The 26568-nt window shown below is 36.7% G+C and overlaps 1 protein-coding gene across 1 annotated transcript in view; it reads right to left on the reverse strand.

Annotated features, from left to right (window-relative positions):
* Positions 1 to 4299: 4299 nt before the first annotated feature.
* Positions 4300 to 26568, reverse strand: part of LOC128860053 (uncharacterized) — a 130723-nt gene continuing 108454 nt past the window's right edge. Inside the window, exons 6-10 of the mRNA XM_054097281.1 lie at positions 12318 to 12666; positions 8713 to 8877; positions 6602 to 6902; positions 6102 to 6498; positions 4300 to 6007 (exon numbers count right to left, since the gene is read on the reverse strand). Of these exons, the coding sequence (XP_053953256.1) occupies positions 4913 to 6007; positions 6102 to 6498; positions 6602 to 6902; positions 8713 to 8877; positions 12318 to 12666 (2307 nt within the window). The 3' untranslated portion in view covers positions 4300 to 4912. The remainder of the gene's footprint in view (positions 6008 to 6101; positions 6499 to 6601; positions 6903 to 8712; positions 8878 to 12317; positions 12667 to 26568) is intronic.

The following is a 26568-nucleotide window of genomic DNA, read 5'->3' on the forward strand; positions in this document are numbered from 1 at the left end:
TAAATAGGATTTCTACTCGGTTAAAAGCAACTCATTATGAGTAAAAAGTATGGCGAATATTGCAAATATCTAAAAACAGTTAACTTAATTTAAAAAAATCGCTATTTGTTAAAATATCGCTAACAATTTTTCTTATATATGTATATATGCTTGTATAGTAGTTAGTTAGTGATTATGAATTATTTAATTTTTTTTTATTTTTATTTATTATTACAAATTTTTACAGAGCTTAAATAAAATAACTTAAATATAAATATTAAATAAAATTGACTAGAAAATTTTGATGAAAACTCGGAGCGCTTTCTGCTTAAAAACTGAACATCACAAGGCCGCAAAATTTTTGAAAAAATCTAATTTCATTTTTAGCTGAGATATTATTAATTTTAAAATATATTCAAAAAATTTAAATTTTTAATTTGCTATTGCTTAATGTTAGTTAAAATATGCAAAAATTTAAAAAAATAGTCAACTTACACGAAATATTTAGTTTTTGTTGCCAATGGAAGGGTCGCAGAGAAGCTGTGCTTCACAGTCAAGGCGAATTTCATGTATTTATGCTATAATTGTCCCCTTCGCTTCGCCAAACGTTAGCAAGTTGCGAATAGATGCAGCAACTGGTATAAATAAACATAAGTTGATAGCTCTCGAGAGGAGCTGCCAAAAAAATGTATTTGCCTGGAAACACTTAATGAGTATTAGTAAGACGGCGTTCATGCAGGTAAACATTTGTTGCTTCAGCTCGTTACTTATGATGCTTGTACTCTGTCAGCACTCTTTCTATTCTTGTTCTTCCCAATGTTGTTGTTGGCTGGAGACTAAAAACAAATAATTGCAAGGTGTGTGAACATGGCGAACAACACCAAAAGAGTATTCGAAATGTTGGAGCAACAAAAGTCTCTTTGTATGAACGCGGCCTTGTATGAAACTCCCTACAAAGAGAGTTGGCAGCAGTGAAAATAGTGAGTTATACCAGTTTTATGAGCTATAATCATACCCGCATGTGACGCATCTTGCTCTGTACCTTTGTTATTGCTTTCACCTGCAAATTTTTCGCCAAGTGAACAGAGCCTAGAGATAGCGAGCAGAGAAGGTTGATCAGATTAGAGGTCATGTTCCCAATAGGGGTTTTTTGACAGGTCACGCGTGACTTACGCCTCTATAATGTTTACAAATCATACCATTATTCGTATTATGAAAGTCGGCAATCTGCGAAGTGTTCATCGCGAGCTCAGGCCAACTTATGGTGTTCAGCGATGAGGCCCATTTTTGGCTTAATGGTTACGTCAATAAGCAAAATTGCCGTTTTTGGGCTAAAGAGCAACCCGAAGCCATTCAAGAATAGCCACTACATCAATTGAAAACAACCGTTTGGCCCGACTCATGGGCTGGAGGTATTATCGGCCCATATTTCTTCAAAGACGAGGATGGCGCCAATGTGACAATGAATGGCGAACCATGATAAACGACTTGTTGATGCTGCAAATTAAAGCCCGTGACCTCCACAACATTTGGTTCCCACAAAACGGCGCTGTTTGCCATACATCGCGTAAAAAATGGATTGACCCGTCCTCGTTTCGGTGAGCCCTCATTTCAGGGGGTTGGCCACCAAGATCGTGTGATATCACACGTTTGGACTTTTATTTGAGCGGGTATGTAAAATATAAATGCTTTGTGGAGAAACCAGCTTCGATTGGTACATTGGAAGCCACATTACTAAAGTTATTCATGAGATACCGACCGAAGTTCTCCAGCGAGTCCTTCAAAATTTGTGTTTACGGATGACCGAAGTACATCGCAGTTGCGGGCAAGGGATTATCTTTAAAAAATAAAAGTCATGAATAGTTCTACACAAAAATAATAAGTAGTGCCAATCAATTTAAATTTTTGTAGTTTCATTTCAATTTAAAATCCTAGACCTTTAAATTGATAACCCTTTATATTTATACAAGGTGAAGTCACTAGAGTGAGTGGTTTTGAAATTTGTAGGTTAGAATGTTAAAATTTTAGTAAGTAAGTAAGCAAACGAAACAATAACAAAACAGCCGTTCACTTTGACATTAAAACCACCAAAAAACACAAATCAGTCTCATTAGTAGCAACACCTTGTATATATATTATTAGCGCTTACACCCTTTATTTGGTGTTTGGCTGAGCTTATTGATGTTTTTCCACCTTGTATAGGATGCACGTCATTAATAGCAAAAAAACGAAAAAATTCGAAACGAAATAGGTATTTTTATGTTTCCGAATGCTGCCAATCAATTTTGCATCTACAGAAAAATTTAATTTATTTTAAATTCCAAAACAATTAAATGCAATTTAAGCGTATAATCTATTTTGTATTTCCAATTTTAACAAAAACCCAATTAGTGCTAATTTTGAAACACATTCAGCAAATTCCATATTAGTTGCTAATTTTTTTGATTTTCATATTTCATTATCGTATAATTTATGCTCTTATACATATTTATGTATATAATATTTAGTTACTTTATGATTTCTTTATCTTTTTTCGTGTTTTTTATACATTTTATTTTTAATAATTTATTTTGTTTTTCTTTTGCTGATATTTTCTTAAAAGTCTACACCTAAGTGCGTGTCTATTAACTAGTAGCTAATTTTCGTAGAGGGCAAATAGGTACGAAGTTAGTAAATACAGGCTGTAACAGATTTGTTTAGGTTTTCTTAAGTTTTCAGGAAATGTAGCAAGAAGTTTCAATGGTAGTGTAGGTGGAGGCAACATTTCTATCATACTATGCAACATTTGATTGATAGCCACCTTTCGCGCTTCCCTGCTTTCACAAATTAAATAAAGTCTTTGTAAATGCGAATTTTTGTAAACCATAAATGTAGATAAATAACTCACCTAATTCTTAGCAGTGAACTAAAAATTCTGGCAAATTCAGAAATGCCTATATCATCTGCATACTCGTCTATGCCAGCTCAATGGTTGCAGTCTGTGCACGCCACAAATAAAATACTTTCCACTTCTTCGAAAAATATGCTAATGGTCTAGCGTCAGTATATGGTGGCAAATGGACGAAGTCCCTTGAAGGATTTCCAATAGGAATAAGTAGTAGTAGGATACACAAAATAACACAGTGCTGCTATATCTACGCTTTGTTTAGAACAGAGGTTTTCAAAAATGATATTATATAAGAAAAAATCATTGTCCATGTTATTTCTTTGCCGTCTAAACAACGAGTGATTGGAAAGGCGTAAGAATACGTATGAAATGAGTGGGCACAACCGTACTGTTCAGTTCCCTATGACCTAGTAGCCAAAGTTACTTCCACAATTTTACTTCGGATGGTCAAACCTTGGTCTCTATCATTCTTGTATGTTCGGGGCAATTCTGAATAAGTAGATACGATATTCAGAACATATTTGCTCAAGATTAGCGCGCATCTAAGGAGGTGGCTGAGGCAGTACTAGTTCAATTCCAATAACTCTAGTAGCCTGTGTTCATAAAGTTGATACCCTTACATTTGGTAAATGTCGTTAAAAGCCTGCCTGTATGATGTGAGGTACTGTAGTTGTTGTGCATACGGTCAGATTGTTGTTGTGCTTGTAACCGTTTAAATATTCCCTATAAATGATTGGAGAACGCTACTGAAGTGGCAGTCCTGGGCCAGATATAAAGTCAGGGAGTTTCGGTAATGTTGAGCTCACTTTCGAGCATGTCGCAAGATTTCGTTAGTCGGTTGCGGCAAGGAATTGTGATTGAGTATATTTCTCATATAAAAAAAAGTATTATGTTACCATAATTGTTGCTAGACATAAAATCGGCGCGAAGCAAGAGTCAGGTATGAAGCTGTTTAAGGAGAAGCTGTCGTAATAACGGAGAGACGAGTACAGCTGGTTCGAACTGCCCTAATAACATACAGACAAGATCTGTTAGTACAGTTTGATGTTAAATTAAAATTAAAATAAAAGTGGAATACCCTGCCAGTTTGTGGAATTTTATACAGCCATTTAAAAAATAGTACAAAAATAAAAATAAAGTTGTTGCTAGATGCCACATGTTGTTAGAAAAAAATTACAATAATTGATTTATTTTTCTAAATTACTTTGAAAATCTTAAGCTTGAGGGCATTTTTGCACAATATATTTTTAAATTTTTTTTTTAATTTTATTTTAAAATAAAAAAAATAATAAAATTAAAAAAAAAATTTTATTTAAAATAAAATTAAAAAAAAATCACATCGAATTTTATAAATTAATTTTTTGTTTAATAAAAACAAAAAAAAATATTTTTTTAATTTCCTGTGGAAATCGGGAGCTCTACCCGATGCGGCAGTTTATTATTTTAAATAAAAATTATCTTCACAAAAAATGCATACACTTTTTTTTTGGACTTTTATAATGAATATAGAAAAATTAAAAAAAAAAACGTTACCTTCCTTATATTTTGCCTCCACCACACTGAGTACCATTTCTATCTCGATAAATTGGCAGACATTCAATAGCTATCTACTATATAGCTGCTACATATGTATGTATGTGTGCTATGTATATGTATTAGTTGTAATATGTCTGTATGCATATGTAAACATTTTGTCATTAGGTATTTAATACGATCGGTTTAAGTACTTAGAAAACGCCATTTTACACTATTTTAGTACAGTACACACACACATCCATTTATTTCTTGTTTCGTCTATTATTAAATAAATACTGTTCTCATATATATGTATATGTATTTACAAGAAAAACGAAACAATTAGAATTTATAGTAAAATGGAACAATTTTCAGCTAATCTTAGCCCTCCTTCCTTTACGCTTACCAATTATTTACTTCTATGAGTAATCGTATGTATGCATGTAATGTAACTCTTCAAATCATTGTGAGCTCTGCTCGTTCGCGCCCATGCGCCACCACAAAATACTTATAATTCCAATTTTTTATTACTCATACATTCGTTTCGATCCGATACGAGCTTGGCTCTCTGACTAGACCTCGTTTCTCCAATATTGCACTGTCGGCGCTTATACGCTTCAGTTTTGCCACTACTAATGAGTTGCGCATGCGCGGCTTGATTGCCTCACTTTCCGTGTTCAGTTGCTCGTATTTGGTCTTCTTCTTGCTGGATGCATCGTGATCACTTTCACTTTCATCAGCGAATTGTATATCGTCTAAGCTGAGTAGGCCCCCACTCAACTCTGGCGTAGTCTTCTTCTCCACCACAGTCTCTTTCTCCACATATGAACCAGTCATGGACTCAGCCATAGAGTCGGTTATGGAATTGACTAATGCTATGGGTATTTCAGGTGAGCTGCGCGGTGTTGCACCCACCGAATCTATATGCTCCGACGCTGTTGGTGATGTGCGTACATTACGTACAGATTTGGTGCCGCTTAAGTGTTGTAAAGGTATGATAACATCGCGTCCACTTCGTAGTGAAGAAGCCGATCTCGACTGCTGTTTTGCTTGACGGCGTTGCTTGCGCGAGAAATATGGTGTTGGTTGCTTACTGCCAGCAGTTGTGGGTATGGTTTGCTGCAACAGACTATTTTTCAGATTCATTTCGGTTGTGGGAGAGGACGCCTTCGATTGCACGTGACTGGCTAAAGGTGAGAGTTCATCGGATGAAGGTGTCGTATTGCTGGTGGTATTGGCGCTCGACTCGGTGTTGCTGCGCGCGCTCAGATAATGACCGTAACGCGGCATTTTTATCTCCTCGTAGAGTGGCTCAGTCTCGTCGGGTTCGTCCGTAGGTTCGGGCGTTTTATCTTCCTCGTCGCACAGATCGGATATCACCTCAAGCGGTGGCACCCAGATCAGCTGTGCGGGATCCATACCCAAATAGGAACCCGGTGCGGCGCCAGCATTTATCACATTGTAATCGTAGTAGTCGAGCTCGAGTTCTTCCTGGTTGCCAAGCGAGAATTCGGAGCCGGGACGTGCCAGCAACTTTTTGCGATTCTGTTTCTCTTTGCTCTCCTTGGGATTGGTGGTGCGTATGGTGGCTGTGCTCACTACGCTGGCGGCGGGCGAGTAGCAGCCCTGTAAGAGGAATATGAAAATTGAAAAAATTTAGCGAAAAGTTGTAAGTTACCGATATGCGGCAATTATGCGACCTTCAATATTATAAACTCACATTTGTCAACGATGCGCTCGCACAACGTGACACGTACTCGCGCAATGATGAACGCAACGATTCGCGATCGCTAAGTGTTGTTTCATCTAAGCGCTGTGATAAATGTGGCATCAGCGTGCCCGAGGGACCGTAACGGTTGAAGCGGCCCGAGTGTGTGATGGGCGGACTGGCGCAAATGGAGCTCATGCCCGAGGATATGATCGACTCGGTGTCTTTGCTGCTGTCTTTGCGTGTCAGCGTGCCACTACAAATGCCACTCGTCTCAGCCGCGGCAGTGGTTGAGCCCAGAGCTTCATCTAGTGAGGGCGAACGACTGAGACCACTCACGGACTCAGCTGATTGAGAGATTTCGTTGCGCAAAGTGACAACGGAGGCATTGCTGCCGCGCTCCTCATCGCTGAAAAATATGTTCGCACAGTTAGATAAGAATTTATAATATTTGTCTTATTACTTCATTTTTTTTTTTTTTTTTGCGCACACCAATCACTCTATACACTTACCACTTCACCATGCGTGTCGTCGTTTGTGCATCTTCTTCCTCGGGGTCATTGAATTCCGTTTCGTGTGCCAAATTCTCCGCATCGACACTCTCCCGCAGTATGGAATGGCGTAACTGATGTTTCGGACGCATTTTCACCAAATAGATGACCTCCGATAGCAGCGTTGTAGTTGAAATGGCGCGTGATGGAGGGTCATGTAAGGAGCTCATTGATGCGCGCGGTGTGTGCAAGCGGGAGCCCTCATCTCGGCGGCGCGCCACTGCCAAATGGTATTTGCGATAACGTACAACATATTGCGCGCCTAAAAGTGTGTTTCGAAAAAGGAGAAGAAAGATGCGATAAAAATACGGTATAAGAATTCAATGTATTTTGTGGAGGTTGAACAGTACAAATGTGCAAGAGAGACTGCGACACAAACACGTCAGGGAAGAGAGACAAAAACCTACAATATCTGAAGTGGAATTTACTAACTGCCATTTAAGTCTTGAGGTATTAACTTGGAATACTGTAAAATATGCTCAAGCTCGTTGAAAATGATGTGAAAAGCCACTAATAGCTGCCTAAACCATTAGAGCGTTACCCAAATCCATAAAAACCAAATCAAGTTGTACAATAAGCCAGAAATTTCTTCATAGCCAGCTAATACGCTCAACGCAGCAGCAGCACAAATTAAGTCAGCTTGACAAAGGAGCGCGAAACCATTCTGAATTTATTGGCTATCAGCTCGGTAAAATTGTAAGCTAAGAAGTATTAAAGCAAATCCTAAGATACCGAAAATAAGTTAGCTATAAAATTCGTGTAACCCAGTTAAAGTGCACGCTGCTGCACAGTGGGCAGTTTTCTTTGATCTAGAGCTCACAAATGTTCGATGGGAAAGTATAATGATGGACATGTTTCTGTGACCTTATTGTAAATATTAGTTGAGGAAAATATGTATATGAGATCCGGAAAGACCTAAGGTTTTGTGCCACTATGGAAAGGCAAATAAATGGTTGTTGAACGAAGCCTTTCAACGTAATAATACACGCAATCACGTGCTACAGACAGTTAAAAAAAAATAGTTCTCCCATTTTAACATTTCAATCGGAAATTCAGTACGTGGAGTCTTAGCCGATATGACGCAGAGAAGCCCAGTCAGCTCGCACGCAAATGAACTGAGAAGATTTTTATTATTAATATTTTTTTTTTATTAGACTACTGCCCACTATGACTACATTGTGCAAAGGCTACTGAGGTAGGCTATAGGCATAATTTAAGGGTTTTTAAAAAATGCGACACATTCTAGTGCTTATTGTTCCATAATTTATATGAATGCACGGCAATACCACCAAGGTGGTGTAGCCTGATCCTGCCCAGTGTAGGACAACATTTTTTGGAGTTATTTTCAAATCGGTTCAGCTCACGTAAATCATAATATTTTCCGAAATATACATAATATTTTGGCAGAAGACTAATGAATTGTATAATTCCAATGGAAAAACAGTAGCGATTTTATTATTGCCTGAACAGGGCCAACAATGATCGCCTATTAGAAAAAAACTCTTCGATCATTTGACGATCATTGCGTTTTCGCAATAGGCAACGTATCGGTGACCAACCGTGTTGTAGTCAGGCACAAATCCACGTGAAAGTTATATATTATTTTAAATTTTTTTTTAATTAATTTCAAATTTTAATTAAATTTTTTGTTTTTTGTTTTTTTTTTTATTTTTTCATTTTTTTTTATACTATATTCTGAAATTAAAGATGGGTGGCCAGCGTAACCTTACTGTAACAAACCTTTTTGCGTAATATTTGTAGAACATTTTTCACAAATGATTTATTCGCCTAATATTTTATACGACCAACCCACTGTGCGCAAGCTACCCACACAACTATTCACTCATCACTGGGTAAATTTAAACCCACCAGCAAATATTTAGAAGCATTACTTTCACAGCATGTGTGTGTGCGTATATATCTTTCTTTGTGGTCACACGCAACCCTTTTATTTCTCATTTTTATACTTTGCTCCCTCTTTACCTACGCTCACCAGCATTATTTGGCCATCCTAAAATGCTGAAAACACTCTCTACACCCATTAACAGTTTGTGGTTTTTTACGGTACTTACCTAACAAGGCGCTGATCAAGATAATGATGCTGGCAAAGACCACCGCACTCAAGTGGACCAACGTAAATTTCGAACGACTAAATTTTGGCTTCTGCATAATGCTGCGACTCTTCGCCGACAATCTGCTGGTTGCTGCGGCCAGCAAAGTTGTTGTGTCATTGCGCGCTGCTTGGAAGCGCAAAAAAGGCAAACATACAAACACCAAAACGAAAAAAACGAATCGAGAAAAAGACGAGAAGAAAAAGAAAAAAGTCAGTTAGTGGAAAGGCACGCAAATATAGTAAAGTTGTAGAAAATATGCAAAAGTCAACATCATTAGGATGAAAGCGAAAGGACACTGTGGAGAGAAGCAAATAACAGAAAAACAAAAAAAGTATGAAAAGCAGATAGAAATTTGTCGCATTCGCATTGCAAATAAACTTATTTTATTAAAAATTTGGCAAGAGCAAATGATAAAAGGAAACGTAGAACAAATAGTGGTTGTCATTGAAGCCGGGTGGGCAAACCATGAATGAGTTACAAAAAAGCAAAAAAAAAGTTTTAAATTTTGCAAAGCAATGCGCAATGAGATTTGAATTTAAAGAAACGTTGAGAATACGAAAATATCTAATTTTAAGCAAGCACATAGTGCAGACGTGTCTACATATCAGATAATGGAAAAGGTGTTGAGCGTTTTTCCACTAGATAGGAATATCTTTAGTGAGAAAAATCTCACGACACACAGGCTGCGAAAAAAAATGTAGCACCTGAATATTTGGAGAAGTTTTGACTATTTATTTCTTATATTTTCTTTTGTATCTATCTCAGCTATCATCATTTTTTTAATACAGCCCACTCTATAATAGAAACCTAATGCATGCCTTAAACATTCTACAAGATTTATAAATATGCGAAAAATTTTCATAAAAATCAATAAATTTTTAATCAAAATATAAATAAAAAATTGGATACGCAGTTTCGTTGTACATTAATTTTAGTTCAATTAAGAGCAAGTTTGAAGTAACGAAAATTTCTCGTTGATTTTTTAAAATTTTTCCCCCTTAAAGTGTTGCGTATTTTCTTCATAGAAAAAGTCCTCAAAATTCTATTTGGTAAAGAAAAAATGCGCAAAAAAAAATATTAAAAATCACTGGAATTTTTTAGCAACTCACACTTGCACTTTATTATGCTAAGAGTTAAAATGCTGTATAAATTTTTTTAATTCAGATGAAAAAATTTAAAGTTTGATGAGCATTTTAACAATTTTTATAATTATTGTATGAAGTAACATAATTTTGCAAATAAAAATAATGTCGCAAATTCCAACAGGAAACAGTGGAACATCTGCGCTATCAATAGACAAACGTGGCTCGAATGGAACATTCCCCAATTGCGTGTACTTCTATAATACATATGGATCCATCCTCCTGGGAGGCCCTAATAGTCTACTTAAATTAAGTAGGAAGGATCTTAGACTCGCACTGTCTAATAGAAAGACATGCCAGTAGATTAAAGGCATCACCCAATGACTATTATAGAAGCTGTCAGGGTGTAGAAGAGGAAGAGACAGTCGAACACCTTCTATGTGGGTGCATAGCTCTGTGCAGAAGACGGTTGAGATTCCTGGGTCTCGGCTTTTCTGGACAACATTGCGGATCTTAAACTAGCTGGTAAAACCAGCTTTCTAAAAACCACACAATGGTTAAGAGAGAACCAAGTAGAGTAAAGATAGGATAGTTCCAATGGTATCACAAGCGGCCTGTAACTGGCCTAAGTGCATCGAAGGACAGCCACTTCAGCTAACCTAACCTATTTTTAGGTTTTTTAACTATATTTTATTCCTTAACAAAAATCAAACAAATCTAACTTGAATACCCAAATTTTATAATTTTTTTCTTGTTTTCGAGTTACCATACGAGTATTTTCTATATTAATTTAGATATATTTATTATTGTATAACCGCTAAAAAATACCTCTGGTTAGTTAAATCATTCCTATAATCGGACGTCTGTAATTAAGTGTTAATTAAATTAATTTTCGGTGACCAGACTGTCTGCAGAAATATTCCTGTTTGCTGACCCCTAAGATCAACTCATTTCCCGCCTCTGCACATTTTCTGGGGATTGTTGAGGTTATTAATCTACGCGTACGAGCTAGTGACAAGCTGTCTAGCTTAGTCGTGAAGTAGTCGAAAAACGATGCACCATTATGGCTTGCGTGAGATGTTCCTTTTATGGTCATGTATTCAACATAATTTTCTATCATTAGTGTCATAAAATTATAGATTGGTTCAAAAAATTCGCATTCATGAAATTTTTGTGTTTGCTGCTTCAATTAATGACACATCAACTCCTAAAAGAACACCCTTTATACCGCATTTCAAATAAAATAATAGCATTTATCAAATATTAGTGCTTGCTAAGCCACTTATAATACAGCAAAGCCTGAAAAAACACAATTTATACCCAATTGCACATAAAGTATTGACATTTATTAGGCATTCGTGCTTGCTGTCGCAGTTTATGATACTGAAACTCCTATAATGACATCCCTTATAATCAATTAAACTTAAAAGAATCGCTTTTATCAAGTATTTGTCCTTATTACTTCAACTTATCATACTGCAACTCCTAAAAAACACCCTTTATACATAATTGCACTTAAAATAGGCGCATTTATCAAGTATTTGCGCTTGCTACTTCAATTTATGATGCCTCAACTCCTAAAAAAACACCCTTTACGTAACCTTAATTCCTAAAAAACCCCCTTTATACCCAATTATATTTAAAATAATCGCATTTATCAAGTATTTGTGCTTGCTACTTCAAATTATGATACTGAAACTCCTAAAATAACACCTTTTATGATGCCAAAACACCCTTTATACCCAATTACATTTGAAAGAAACGCATTTATCATGTATTTTTGTTTGCTACTCCAAATTATGATACTGAACCTCCTAAAATAACACCCTTTATGATACCTCAACTGCTAAAAACACCCTTTATACTCAATTACACTTAACAGAATCGCGTATATTAAGTGGTCGAGCTTGCTACTCCACTTTACGATACTTCAACACCTATAACAGTACCCTTTATACGTCACAGCACTTTGAGGAGGCTCTAATTCATAGTTCTTTTATTATTGTGTCAAACTCCAGAGTTCAAAATTCAATTAGGGATTGTAAATTTTGTATGAGTAAAGCTTCCAAATTTCCAACAAAATCCATTAATACACAAAATCGCGCACATCTTTCACAAACTACATATAATAAATTCCAAATAATCTGCTACATCACCAATCTGGTAGCACCGCGCAGCATCATAAACTTTGAAGCAACTCGAATGGGCGTATGTTTTGAAAAAATAAAATTAAAATAAAAAAGTTACCAGAGTTTGCGCGAATGCCCTAAATACTCATACAAATAAACTCATATTTATGTACGTACGCATATATGTATGCACGTATGTATGTGTGTATATCGTAAGTTTAATACGTTTTACGTGAAAACACTAAAGCGGAACAACATGAAATTGACTGGCATATGAAAATCAAAAACAAAAAACACAAAAAAAAAAATTAAATCAAATACACTTTTACAAGCTTGTGCCTGCCACACTCACCAATTTGCTCGACATTCGCCAGAAAGCCACCAGTGCAAGCGGCATTTACGTTAGCCCCGACCACATCTCCAACAACGCCACCTACCACTCGTGCATTGCCACTGCTGTTGTTGTTGGTTTTGCTGTTGGCGGACACTGCTACATCACTCGCTTCGCCTGCATAGAACTCCAGCAACAATTGTGCGCCGCTCGATTCTATTTGTGTTGGCATATTTAAATTACTTCCACCGTTCAATTCAATGAGCAGCGTTGATGAGAGCGACGGTCCGTCACGTACCTTGATGTACTGCGCCGGACAGGGTAATCGCAAAAAGTTCAAACTAAGCGCTATATTCTCCTCACCATCCACCTGCAATGAGCGACCGAACGAACGAACGATCGAGAACACAGAAATGGTAAAAGTTGAAGTTCAGACAAAGGTAATAAAAGTAATAAAAACACACATCACATACAGCCACAGGTACCTATTCCTATGTGTGAGTGGATAGAAATGCAAAAAAAAAAATATTATTTAGTGGGAGTATAAAATATTGCATGTGGAAGGCTGTAGTAGGAGGTTTATTTTACAACTATGCAGTAGCTTAAGTAGCTTGTGCGGGCCTAGGCTGAAATGTGGTCCACTCGTACCCGTATATGGATGCGCTGACTACGCCTGGGTTTTTTATACAAAAAGTTGTCAGATGTACTCATGGAGTTGTTGGTTTTTATTATTATTGTTGTTGTTCTTGTTGTTGTTGTTTATTTTCTGAGTATCAAGTTGGAGTTGTTTTATGGTTGTTCACTTCATTAAAATTGCATACGACTCTATGTGAAAAGATATTTGTATGCAAAACTTTGCCACTAACTAACAACAGCAACTAACAATAGCAATAACTCAACTAACAACGGTAATAATAAACAACAGACATTTGTGTATACAGGGTTGCATTTGTTCGATGGAGATTATATTAGATTTAAATTTATGCACAAAATTGTAATTTCCAAAATAGGTTTACAAGGCGAATCTATATAAGGTGAAGTTACCAGAGCAGCAGATGTTTTTTATTTTTAATTATTTATTAATCATACACACAACCATAATTCATTTTACAATGTTTGAGCATAATTCTAAAAGCTTAAAAATAGCATTAAAAATAGAGATGTTTTAGGGAAAACGATTTGGCAAAGGGAACTGATAGGCTGCAAAAAAGTGGAAGTAGGGGGAGAAGAACGTAGTGTGCAAAATAATTTAGGAGCGTAATTCATAGTATAAGTCCTAGATAGTCATTTTTCCAATTTTCAAATTTTTCGGGAGCCGCAATTAAATACGTAATATATAAATAAAAGTATTAAAATTTAAATATTAAAAATTAGATGCATTTATTTGACTTCTCCGGATACTTCTTTAAAATGTGGTTAATAATTGCTGGCCGCACTTCTCAGTAATCTTTTGAGATGCTGGTTAGTTAATACTGATCTGTATTTGGATTGAACGAATTTGAAAGTGGAATAAAATGATTCATTTGCGAGCGTTGCTCCGATTATTTAAATAATTCAACAAGCAGCCTTTTTTGAATTCAGACTATTACGATTCTGGTACAACTTTCCAAAATTCAGTAGTCGACGTCGGCTTATATTTAAATTGCAAAGCTTGAACTTATTGGGTCTCTATTAACTCTAATTCTCCAGATGAGTTCAGAAAGAAATCAGGAGACGATTTACAATATTTCATGTCTTGAAAACTATTTTGGAATTCTCTTAATATTCCTTCTAACCTTTTATATACTCGTTGAGTTTTTTCTTTTTTTTATTCTATGAATATGACAAAATACTTTATTTTATGCTTTTGAAAACACTGTGAGAAGTCAGATATTATTTTATCTTTCCCCAGCCAGCAACTTGTATTGCAATTAGTTTGTGACTTATATTTAGTAATCCTGTGATCGATCTCAGAGGAATTATTGTGAGACATTTTATTTGGATAAAACCGTGACAAATTCGTAACAATATAATTGCACCAAAATGAAAAGGTATCTCGGGTGCATTTATCAAAAGCCACAAATAATCCTTCTAAGAACCGTATGTAGCAAGCGAGCCGCAAGTTGAATAGGTCTAGCGAAGGAGCACCAAGAGATTCAGGCTGAAAAGCCCATTGTATTTAGAGCTCTGGAAAGAGGTTAGATGGAGGAAAGGAGAAAAGTATCAGTTGTAAGAAAGGTACAAAGGTCCTGTGAGAACTTTCTAGATTCTTTGGCAAATATCCTCCAGTTTTAGAGAACGAATATTACTCATTCTCACGACAGCGGAACCCAAAATTCGAAGCCTTGCTCTAGCACATGCAGGACGCTCACAGAGAAAGTGCTCCATGTTATCAGCCTCCTCCAAGCAAGTCAGGCAAATCGGATCCTCAAAGATTCCAATGGTGGTCGTATGTTGGTGCCCTGTAATAATACCGATCATCAACCGAACGTCTGTCCTTTCAAGTTTTATTAGAGAGTTTGACAGTTTTCTGTTCGGACTTGTTATAAAACACTTTGAAGTTCTGCGGCGTTCTAGACCGGATCATCGCTCTTTATGTAAATTACATACATAATCGCTGATCCAAGTCAGGATTCCTGCGGAACTGATTCCGATTATTGGCTCTGGTCCCTGTGGGGCAACCGCTGATCCACGGTTGGCCCTGGTATAATACTTCGTATGGTTTTGATTTTCTGTAGCAGAGTGTTCCAAAGACGAAGAGTAAAAACGAAGAACTGACGTTCAGATAAAAAGCAACTGTAAGTGATCGGGCCGAACTCGTGAATGGAATTTGTTCGATAAGGTAGTTGGGCGCACGAGAGTTAATAACCTTATGAAGCAGCATTGGAGATTTTACTTTTAATAAATCATCCAATTTTACAGAAAATATATTTAAGGCAAAAACTGATATGTGATCAAGTCCTTTTACTCAATATACATAACTGATGTTGTTGTTGTAGAGGGCATTAAGTTGACTACGGCACAAACAATCACAATTGGCATGCAATTCACATCCATACAATAAAGTTATATAAATATCATCATCATTCATAACATCACAGCTCGTTGTGAGCCTTAGCTTCCTCCACAATTCTTCTCCGTGCATCTCGGTCCATAGCCAGACTACGATAGTTGGTCACACCTATGCTTCTGAGGTCGTCCTCAACGTCGTCTTACCATCGTTTCCGCAGCCATACTCTTCGCTTTGCGAGGTACAAATATACTTATATATAATTGGCGCTTACACTCGTTTTGAGTGTTTGGCCGAGCTCCTCCTCCTATTCGTGGTTGTTCCAACGTGTATATATCGCACCCTAAATACAAAAGGGTCACAACTCAAAATGTACCTTGTGCTCAAATATGAGCGAGACGTTATCAATAAAACGGTCCGCGGATGACATATGGCAAAAATAAATTTTTTGTTTTTTGGTAGGACTGTTATAAGCTTACATGGCAAATTTCAGCGTGATATGTCACATAGTTTGTTTTCTGTGCTACTGTAAACAAGTCAAGCTCGATTGTGGAAAATTTTGAGTTGTGCCCCTTTTGTATTTAGGGTGCGATATATATATATACCGTACTGACATTTTACTAAAAGCATTTTTTTTGTTCGCACACACGAAATTAACTCTTTGCTAGTATCCGTTGTCCGATCGCATAGTTTTCTATGCCGGATTACAATTAGAATGCGCCAAATTGGGGAGCTTTTTCTTAAGATCGACTAAGGGCACTTTATTTAAATCCCTCGCTGTGGTTTTATGTTCATAAAAGTCATAGAAGTAGGGGGGCAGCCTGTATACTCCTTAGCATTACGTAAGTGCTTATGTTCATACTATGTATATAAAAATATGTATGTATGTATATAAGTGGAAGAGTAGAGTTGATATGGGTACAACTTTTACATGCAGTAACAGTGTTATTTGTTGTCCGTAATTTTTCCAAAGTTTATCTGAATGTTGCTGGGATTGATATTATGTGACTGGACATTATATTTGTCATCTAATACTCGCCCAGGTGTGTAACATCTGATTACAATGGACACGTTTCATATACATAGAAATGTACGTGTGCGCAGGTATGTGTATTCATCTGTTCCTTTCGGTAGTCAGTGCCAGTGATTTGATTGAATGGGCATTAGAATGAAAATATGCAGAAAAATGTCTCTCAACAAGAAGTGTAAGCTTCGATAAATTTTCTTAGAAAAAACGCATTTATCATGGCAGTATTAGTACTACGAGGGTCATATCAAAAGTCCGTGCAAAGTCAGAGAGCTGGCACGCGTGTCGAGGTTATGTTTAGTAAATATTATCTCTCGGATGAACGCACACCAAGTTTCAGCCAGATTGGTTTATTGCTTTGTGTTTGGCTTTCGTTTAAATCGAGGAAGTCAACTGATTTTCCATCACACCAACGCAACAGCTCACGCCTCAGTAGTGGTGATCGCAAAATTAATGGAAACACGGTTCCAACGATGGCAATTGTGAATGCATTTAGGTTAAAAGAAGTAGGTCCTGGAAAGAGAAAACATTTGGCCAGGCCAGTCTACTATTGCGGCAAACTTAGTTCACCTCGGGGAGGACTGATTACATTGTCCACACGGTGACTTTCAACAGGAATTTTGTCACCCACTTTCCATCTCGGAAGAAATGGGGTAAAGGACTTCCACTAAACAACTTCGACACTACAGTCTACAGATGGTTCAAAAATGTACGGTGGTGTTAGAGCTCGTATATATTCTCATGGGCTTAGAATAGAAAAATCGGTACGTCTTCCTAATACTTGCAGCGTCTTCCAGGCTGAAGTACTGGCAATTGGGGAAGCTTGTAGGCTACTAACCGCAGACTTCTCTTTTAAGGGCAATATCGCTATACTTTCGGATAGCCAAGCTGCAATTCAGGCACTGGATTTGACTACAAGATTTTCTAAACTGGTAGAGCAAAGCAGAAATAGCCTTACCACCTTGAGTGTAAACCATAAAGTTACCTTAATCTGGGTCCCGGCACATCGGAACATTAAAAAAAAAAAAACAGAATGCGAAAGAGGGCCACCTTCTATGGGTAACATTCTTGCAGAATCGGTATTCACACTACTGGGTGTAATCAAGAATGCTATATCCTTAAAATAACTACGAATCGGGGACTTTAGATGGAGGGATTAGACGATATGCAAAGTTAGCAAAACGTTATGGCCCATCTACAACCACGAACAAACATCAACATTGAAAAATATGAAACGAAGGGATGCCTGCAAACTCACGGCCATGATAAACGGCTTCTGATCCATAGAAGAGCAGGCATCCAAAATGAGTATCCCTTACTGCCATAATTGTAATCAACCGAAGTAAAATGAAATTATATTCCACTTCCTCTGTGAATGCCCTGCCCTATGTAAGGCGAGGATGTTAAGCCTTGGCAAAACACTTTTTGAAAATCTCAAAGGCCTAGCCGGTATATACGTAAACAATCTTATGAGGTTTCTCAATCGCACAGACTATATATTGTCGAGAAGATGTAACCGTATAACTTGTTGATAGCGAGGATGTGGCAACCAAAAGGGGCCGAAGAGCTAATTGGATTACTGGTAAATCACCATTTCGAACAACCAACCAACCAGGGTTCCAACTCGTTTCTTGTTCCACATGGCTGGCGGGAAAACGATTTTATTCAAACGAAGAGGTGATTGCAGAAACTCTTTTTTAACCTAACCTCATCCTATTTCGGGCCGGCTTTCCTTGTGCGAAGTCTCCAGGTCACGCAGTGCCGAGTCGTCTCCTCGCTGACGTTGCATGTTGTTTTCAATGGTGCTCTTCCCGAATTTTGGTTGTCTGTCTGGCCCTCTTTTCACTACCTCTATCTGCAACACTTGCCTCACGCTGGTCTCCTCATTACTTGACTGTAACAGCGTAGGCGGTTTATCTGGAGCTTAGTGCTGATTGGCGTAACTTTATTGCTACCAAGAGTAAAACTGTTTTGAAATGTAGGAAAGTTGATTGCAGAAACGAAATAGACGAATATGAAGAAAAATAAAAATGATTTACCCCAAACCCCAGTAAGTAGTTTTTATATTTGCACACACCTTTCAAACGACCTTGGTATAAGAAATCGACATTGATTTGGTGGAGGAACACAAATAACACTTTGCCATCAGCATGCACACATACGGGTATATGTACATTTTTATGTATGTTTAGGTATTTAGTTATCCCATTGATTACAATGTTGCAAGCAATTTCAGTTCTCATAATTTATTTACTGTCTCTAACGCATTTGATTTATCGACACAATTTATGCGCTCACACACACATGTAAACGTATATATCTATATATGAGTACAATTTTTGCACACATATCTATATCTATGTTTGTATGTATGTATATATACGCATCCATAATAAATCAACTTTGTTTATTGCACTAACATTTCATAAAAAATTTATAAACATGTTGATAACTTTTGATATACCTAACGGAGTTGAACCTTGCCAGCAAAATAATGCAGAACGTGTTATGAAGGCTTATATAGTATTCCTCACCAACGCATTTGCAATATTTGCGAATGGCTTCAGAAATTTTTCAATAGTTTTGCAAAAGTTTTTCACACTAAAGTTTTACTAAGTTTCACAACCTAACAGAAGAGTGTCAAAGTGAGATCGAGATGGAGGAAGCCATATAGAAACAAAGGGAGAAATATAGAAACTAAAGTGAAGTGTTGTGCAAATCTTTCAAATAGTATCACACATACACACAGACACTCACTCCCCATCCTCACCCGCATACACATGTATGGGCCAAGCCATTACTACAAAGCAGCAAAAGGGTCAATTTATGATTGCCCACAAGCCACAAAATGGCAGCAAAGCAAAAAAGTAACATCAATCTATATATAGAACACATACAAGTATGTACATAAATGCAAAAAATAGTGTGTGCTGTCAAAACAAGTTTGACATATAAAATATGTTTACACAGAATTTATAAATTCAACAAGTGGCCCGTGTGATAACACCTTAGGTCAGATGGCATATATAGGCTAAAAGTAAATAAATACATAAATACAAGTGAGGAATATACATACATACAGATACTCGTATACACATACCTAGGCAGGTAGATGGCCACTGAAGCGGAAAATTTTCAAGGTATAGCTTCGCATTTACTTTGTGTGTATGTATGTATATAAGTATAGAAGATGGACAAGGATTTGGCAAAAAGTTTAGTAATCATTCAAATGATTTTTATTCCAGGCAAAAAGGTTAGCAGATAAAGTTAGCTATTTCAGTCAGTCAGTTTTATCACCGAATCCATCGTCGAACAATTTTCATAGATTCTACGAAAAATACATCACTCAGTTCGAAAGGCTAAGTGCTAAATTTGAAATATGTGCGTTGCCTGGCACTTTGACTTCTTTTGTCGCGCTATTTAGTGGAATTTTGAACGAATTTGTTGCGACGTGTTTTGGTTGTCACCGAAAAGCGTCAAAATGAAATTCAGAAGCAGTAATCACTTCTTTTTTTACAAAGCAGTAACAAATTTAAAATTGGCACCACAAGAACTACTCAGATTTCATCGGAGGTCGGGTAGATTTAAAGAAAATTAAAAAGGGAACCCGAGTGCAGTACAATGGACTTAAGGTGTTACATACATCCAGAGTTTTCAAAAATCGATTTTGTTTTTTTACATATTATTATTCTTTATAGTTTTAGGCGTATATCTGTCGAAGTCGAATGTATAAATTCCCCCATAGATACAAAGTAGTGGTAGGAAATGTAACTGCTCGACTAGAGTTTGATGCGCACAGGTGGCTGTCCTTCATTTGCACATGAAAGTTTAAACTCGTTTTCCTGAATCTACTTTTTCCGGCACGGTCTACATGATGGCTCATACAGTTTTTAATATTTTTTGGTGCGTTTTTTTTTTTAAATACTGTTTTCTCTATTTTGATATTTTTATTAAAAAAATTTATAAACATAATTTTTTTTTAAATGCCGTAAATTGGAAGGAGAAATGATGCAACAATTTTTTTTCATTGTATTTTGGGTCAAGTGTTTTTTTATATGCACAGTTTTGTATTATAAAAAAAAGACCGTGGAGCACCTTTTTTTCATTGTACTTTGGGTCACGTGATTTTTTATATACAAGTTTTTGTATTATAAAAAAAAATTAAATAAATTTTTTTGCAAAGTTTAAGTACTGGTAACCAATTTATAAACTTGTTTCATATTTATTTCTATTTTTATCTCTTCTAAAAACAGTTTTTCTTTTAGCGCATTTTTGGCGCTGCTGGACGTATGAAACCCCTTAATGTTGTCTGAGTGCTGAACTTGCTAGTTGTCCTGAAAACAGAAATTAATAGAAATGTTTTCGTTGCATTCTTAAGAAATTTACTTGAAGTCAATGCAAAAAATCTTTTCACCGAAGCCAGTTTACGAATCTCATTAATTGGCGACATCCTCGTAACACCTGAGCTGCACTCTTTAAGCACTTCAAGCTCGCGCGTCAATGCTGATTTCTTCAATAAAAAATGCTTAACAAATTTGAAATTTAAAACTTGTAAAATTATATATTTTAACTGCCAGAAATTTTCCTTACAAAGTGTCATTGATTTCCCAAGAATTAAAGGCATCTGTCAATGCTTTCCGCTGCATTTGAAGTTCCATACTCGCAAATTTTGCTGGCTTCTGTACCGGCAGTCAATCTGCCATCGATGCCGTAAGAAATTTCATCAATAACAGCGTTTTATTTACTTGCGTTCGAGATTAGCTTATCAAGCAAACAAATAAAATTAAATTGATGTGGATACTAGGTCACTGTGGAATTAAAGGCAATGAGTTCGCTGATTGTGTCACTAAAAGTGTTCATAAGCAACCAGCTCTGGCGCTCTAGAAAAAACTGACTCAAAACGTCCAATAAAGCAGTCCCTACATAATAAAGCCATTTTGAAATGAAATGAGTACTTTCATCATTCATCATCATCATCTTGGCATTACAGTCCGGGGTGAACCATTACCTCCTCCACAATACCCCACAATTCTTCTCGACAGTCCGTTTTCGCTCTATATTGTGCAATTTTCATCTTTCGTATATCATCTTCTACATCTTGCAACCATCGTCTCTTTGGCTGGTCTCTTCTTCTTGCTTTTTCAGGGTTTGCTTAAAATGTGTCCACACCACCGTAATCGTATAGGGCCGAATATTCTTCTCAAATTCAACTCGAACCAGCTCATGACTATTGTACAGAAATACAAGCAAAAGCACTCTTCTTCTTCCTATTTACCTAGGCAAACCTAGGCACTCCTATGTGTGTAATAATGTGAGTGCTTAGTATTTTTGCTTAAGTATGCCAAATTACAACTTCTACGGTAACATTAAGGGGTTAGAGGTAGTTCAAAAGCTTGGATCTTTTTTTTGCATTTTCTTAAAGTATAATTTCTTAAAATATAGAGTAAAAATTTGAAGTGAATCCGACAAATACTTTTCGAGTTATTCAATAATTAACAAAGGCGGTTTTCTCAAAACTATGTATGTTTTTTGAATTGGTGATCACTGTAACTTAAAAACCGCTTCGTAGATTCCAATAAAATGTATACTGCTTTTGAAAAACATAAAAAGCTCGTGCCTTTTTTTTTCAAAAATTTCGTTTTTTTTAACAATTAATTGTCGGTTTTTTTCTCGAAAATCTGAAAAATATTTCCTGAGGGCGCCATATTGTTAATTTTGAGAGGATCGGGCACAAGATTCTCTATTAATAAAACTAATTTCTCTTTTCCGATTGATTTTAGATGAATCTCCAAGGACTTGTGATGATCACCGCAAGGGATTTGTGAAGAGACGGGCTCCACACAGACAGCGATAACTTTTAGAACTATTATTTATTTTTTTTTTTTTTGGAAATTTTGCTAAAGTCAAGTCGAAACATTATGTATTAATGCTATGTTTTTATTTTTGTAAAATTAAGGTATTGACAAGAAAAAAAAAATGATTGAAAATCATCATTTTTTCGGGCCTCTGACTACCCCTAACCCCTTAAAAACAATAGAATATTCACACAAAAAAAGTATTATCTTTGGCTTGGAAAATGAATAACACATATGTTTAGCTATAATAATGTTTTTTTTTTGTGTTTTTTTTTTTATTGAGAAATATTTACATTTTTACGACATTTTTCAGACTCCCTGTTATGGTTTTTTATGAAACTTAATCAGCTGGTCGCAGATGTGGGAATTTTTTGGCGGTCAGCTAAGAGAGTTTTTACTAATGGATCTGTACAATACTCCGCATACGCGAAATGACAGGGAACATATGGCACCATGGGACCATGTAACATGTTTCACTCTGCTGGTAAGGTTGCGAATGCGTTAAAGGTACAACGAAAAGAAAGCGTAGAAATTTTCGGTAATACAATTTTCCGGTTAAAATATAAAACTTTTGTTAACGTACGGAATACACCTATAAAAGCCATACGACATGCAATTTCAATGATTTTTTATTTATTTATTCATTTCTTTGGATTCAATGAGAAAAAGTGTGGTATACCCACTGCCACCCGTTACACCTAAAAATAAATATTTTGCGTTTGAGCAACTCTACAAGTGCTCGGGGAATGGTGCTGCCCCTGCTGGCCTGTCTGTAAATCTCTATATTTATTTGAGTGAGTTTCTCTGTCATTCCTCTTGGAAATTCATACAGCCATAAAACTAAATTAATGCTGTCCAAGGCGACAATGACTTACAACAACAAAGTGTGCCGTGCATGTCGATGATGATTATTGTGTCCAGCCAACTCGATGTGGCTCGTATGTAATAAAATATAAGTCTTTTTTTATCTTAATATAATTTCATTTTTTCCAACGAAAACGATAGAAAGACGATAAGAGGTGAGAGAGATGTGAATATTTTGCGAGCTTCTTTGTTTGTGTGTGCGTGTGTGTTTGTATGGTGGACGGTGGCTATGTGTGTATGCGCACACTTAACAGTTGCGACGTGTTAGAAACAAAGTCATTGCTATTGGTGCTGATGCTGTTGGCGTCATAACAATAAAATTGCAAAAGAAGAACGACAAATGGCAGAATAAACAAGCTTACATTGCAAAAGGGGGGAATGTGAATTGTGAAGCAAGGAAGATGATAGTTGTGCATGTATGGGGGTGTGTGTGTGCGGATTGGAGTGGCCCGCAGTGCAATGCTAAAGGCTACAAATCCGGCATGATAAACAGTCGCAGTGGGTAGTAAGCATAGTGAGCACACATAACACACGCACATGCATATAAACATGTGTACATATTTTGTATCTATTTGCTTTGGTTTTGTTTTTGTTGGCAATACAAAAGCGACGTGATAGTGGAAGGAAACAAAAATGTCTAGCAATTTACTTTAATGCGAATTTCGCACAAACACTCAGCGCGCACTACAAATGCGTTTTATTTTTGCACCGTTTCAACCCGAAAACTGTGATAAAAGGAATGAATGAAAAATAACTACTACGTATGCGTACTTTACATTCCCACACATACACACGCACACTCATTGTCGCAAAATGCGTCTCGAAATGATGCACAAACGAAAAAATGCGCAGCAATTTTCGAAAAACACACTTTTGAGTGGCAAACAAGTGGCACGACAATGAGGTGTGCATTGTTGTTGCCGCACACTAATACCATTTCGGCGGCAACATTGTTGCTGTCGTCGTCATTGTCATCGTCATCGAAGAGGCACATCATCATCATCAAGCATCACAGCTAACACTTCATTTTGTGGAAAGTGAGCGCAAAGAAATGGCAAAATGGTGGCAAAAGATCAGGCCGAAAGAAGAAAAAAAAAAGCAAAAAAAGAAGAGGAAAAAATCAAACAGAGGAATGTGTGTCGCACGCACACTCACCTTTTTCACAATTTTCCACTTCTTTTTCTATGGCATTTTTTCCGCTCACTTGAGCACTCTATTCAACATCAACTTCAATGTTTGACTACTATTCAAGTATACCAATCAGCAAATCCACTCACGCTGACACTCACTTGCCTGCAAACAAACACATCCGAATATACATATGTAGGATGTACATATATACGTACATACTATCACACAAATGAGCGTAGTGCCATCCGAGCGCGGCGGTGAAGTTCATTGATGTGACAGCGTAGTGTGGCCGTAGTAGTATACCTTACGGCAGCGCAGCACAGCAGGTTGAACAAATAAAAATCTCATATAAAAATAACATATCCTGCGACTAGCTTACTAGCTGCTCTATTTTGGACGAAATGAGTTGAGAATAGCTGGTGTGTTGGTGCAGCAGGTTATTTCCTGTGTGCACTACATCCTTCACTTACTCAAATAGATACATATGTATGTATGTGTTTACATCATTTATGCTTATCACTATTTGTTTGATTATTGGCATTCGTGTCATTGCACCCTTAAACTTTAGCGTCAACTTTAACCCAGAAGTATGGCGGCCACACAGCTACACTCATCGCTCATCATCGCTGTGTGACCACTCGCCATGCTTCGATTCACAAGCTGACATACCTACATACTTTACATAAACATATAAATGGTCACTTATACATACAGGGAGTTCACCTTGTGTGAGCAATCGGCCTCACCACCACTCAGTCTCGTGTTTCTGTGTATATTTGGTTACCCTATTACGTATGGACAAATTTCACCCACAATTTACCATAATTGCGGGATGGTCCCTATTTGTATGCATTGACGTAGACGAAGACTAAGTGGTAGGAGTATTGTTGTTGACTTATCTTGCAGGTGTTCATATGTAAGTATGTATATACATATATTAGATTGCCTTGTTGAGTCGATAGAAAAACTATGATATATAAAAGGTTGGAATTTTTGCGAAAAAAAAGAAACAAAAGAAAAAATATTAGTAAAATCAAAATTCGAAAACGAGTGAAAATCAGGAGAAAACATTTAACTTAAAATATGAATATAGGGTCTTCAAACCAGGGCAACCTTTAAAAAATAAATTAAATAAATTTTAATAAAAATGTCAACTAGAGTGGTTTTGGCGGTGCGAAGACGAAGTATTTCCTGCCCACTAGAAAAGATACACAGATACACGGCGTTTTAAATCCAGCATTTCAGTGGGCAACTATGCTTTTCAAATTGTCAACAAACGATGTCAGCCTGGAGATAAACCTACGTCAGGCTTGCTAATAGGTGTTACTATGGTTTCGGTAATTCCTATTTGTGGAACAACACACAAGACGCACACCACAAATAGGAGGAGGAGCTCGGCCAAACACTCGAAATGGGTGTACGCGCCAATTATATATATTTGACAAGTTTTCGAGAAAACAGCAGTTAAAGTTTAAACTTCTAAAAACCCTTGTAAATTTTTTAAATATTAATATTTTTCAATCCGGTTTGGCTTATTTTCTTCAGCATAGATCACAGTATCAATAAAATCACAGAAGCAGTGAAAAACATTTTTTTATATATAAATAAATAAGAAAAAGCTAATGCAAATCGCAGAATTCGTTTTAAAAAATAAGTTAGCTTTTGTACCGACATCCATGCAAAACAAAAACTTATAAGACCCGGTGACAAAAATTTTTTGAAAACAGACTTCAGTATCGTATTCATTACACCTCAGACTGTCCAGGAATGGTTCAGTTTTTAATTTGCACAAATTATTGTCTTCGTTATTCTAATTTGTATCATGACAAAAAAATCAGTCTTTTTCGTATTCGTACTTTTCTTTTTTTTTACTTTTAACAAACTTTTAAACAAATTATGACTTTCTGGTTTTCACCATTTTAAAGAGCCTTTCACACACTATTCGAATCAACAAAAAAGTGAAAAATGATTTTTTGACACGTAAGGTACCTTTTCAAAGACCAGGTCACATATATACATATATGGTTTCAGCAAGCAAATGTGTAGGAGAGACCACTCTCGCCCGACAAAACAAATACTCTACAAGACGCTCTTCTTGCCCGTGCTACCCTATGGCGCTCAGGCATAGATTGTGTCTCAGACTGATGCAGCCGCTTTTGAGGTATTCGAGAGAAAGACACTTCAGAGGCTCTTCGATCCTGTTTGGTCCTCTTTGTGTTGGTAATAACTACTATCGCCGAATGACTATATGAACTTTATGAGATCTACGAGCTGTATGAGCTATACGACGATGTGATATAGTTAAACGCATCAATATTCAGCGCTTACGCTGGCTGGGTCACATCGAGTGTACGGATGCAGAAGTTCTAGCAAAAACGTCTGCTAACGTCATAACCTCATTAAAGA

This window comes from Anastrepha ludens, chromosome 4 (assembly GCF_028408465.1).
Source record: "Anastrepha ludens isolate Willacy chromosome 4, idAnaLude1.1, whole genome shotgun sequence".
Lineage (NCBI taxonomy): Eukaryota > Metazoa > Arthropoda > Insecta > Diptera > Tephritidae > Anastrepha > Anastrepha ludens.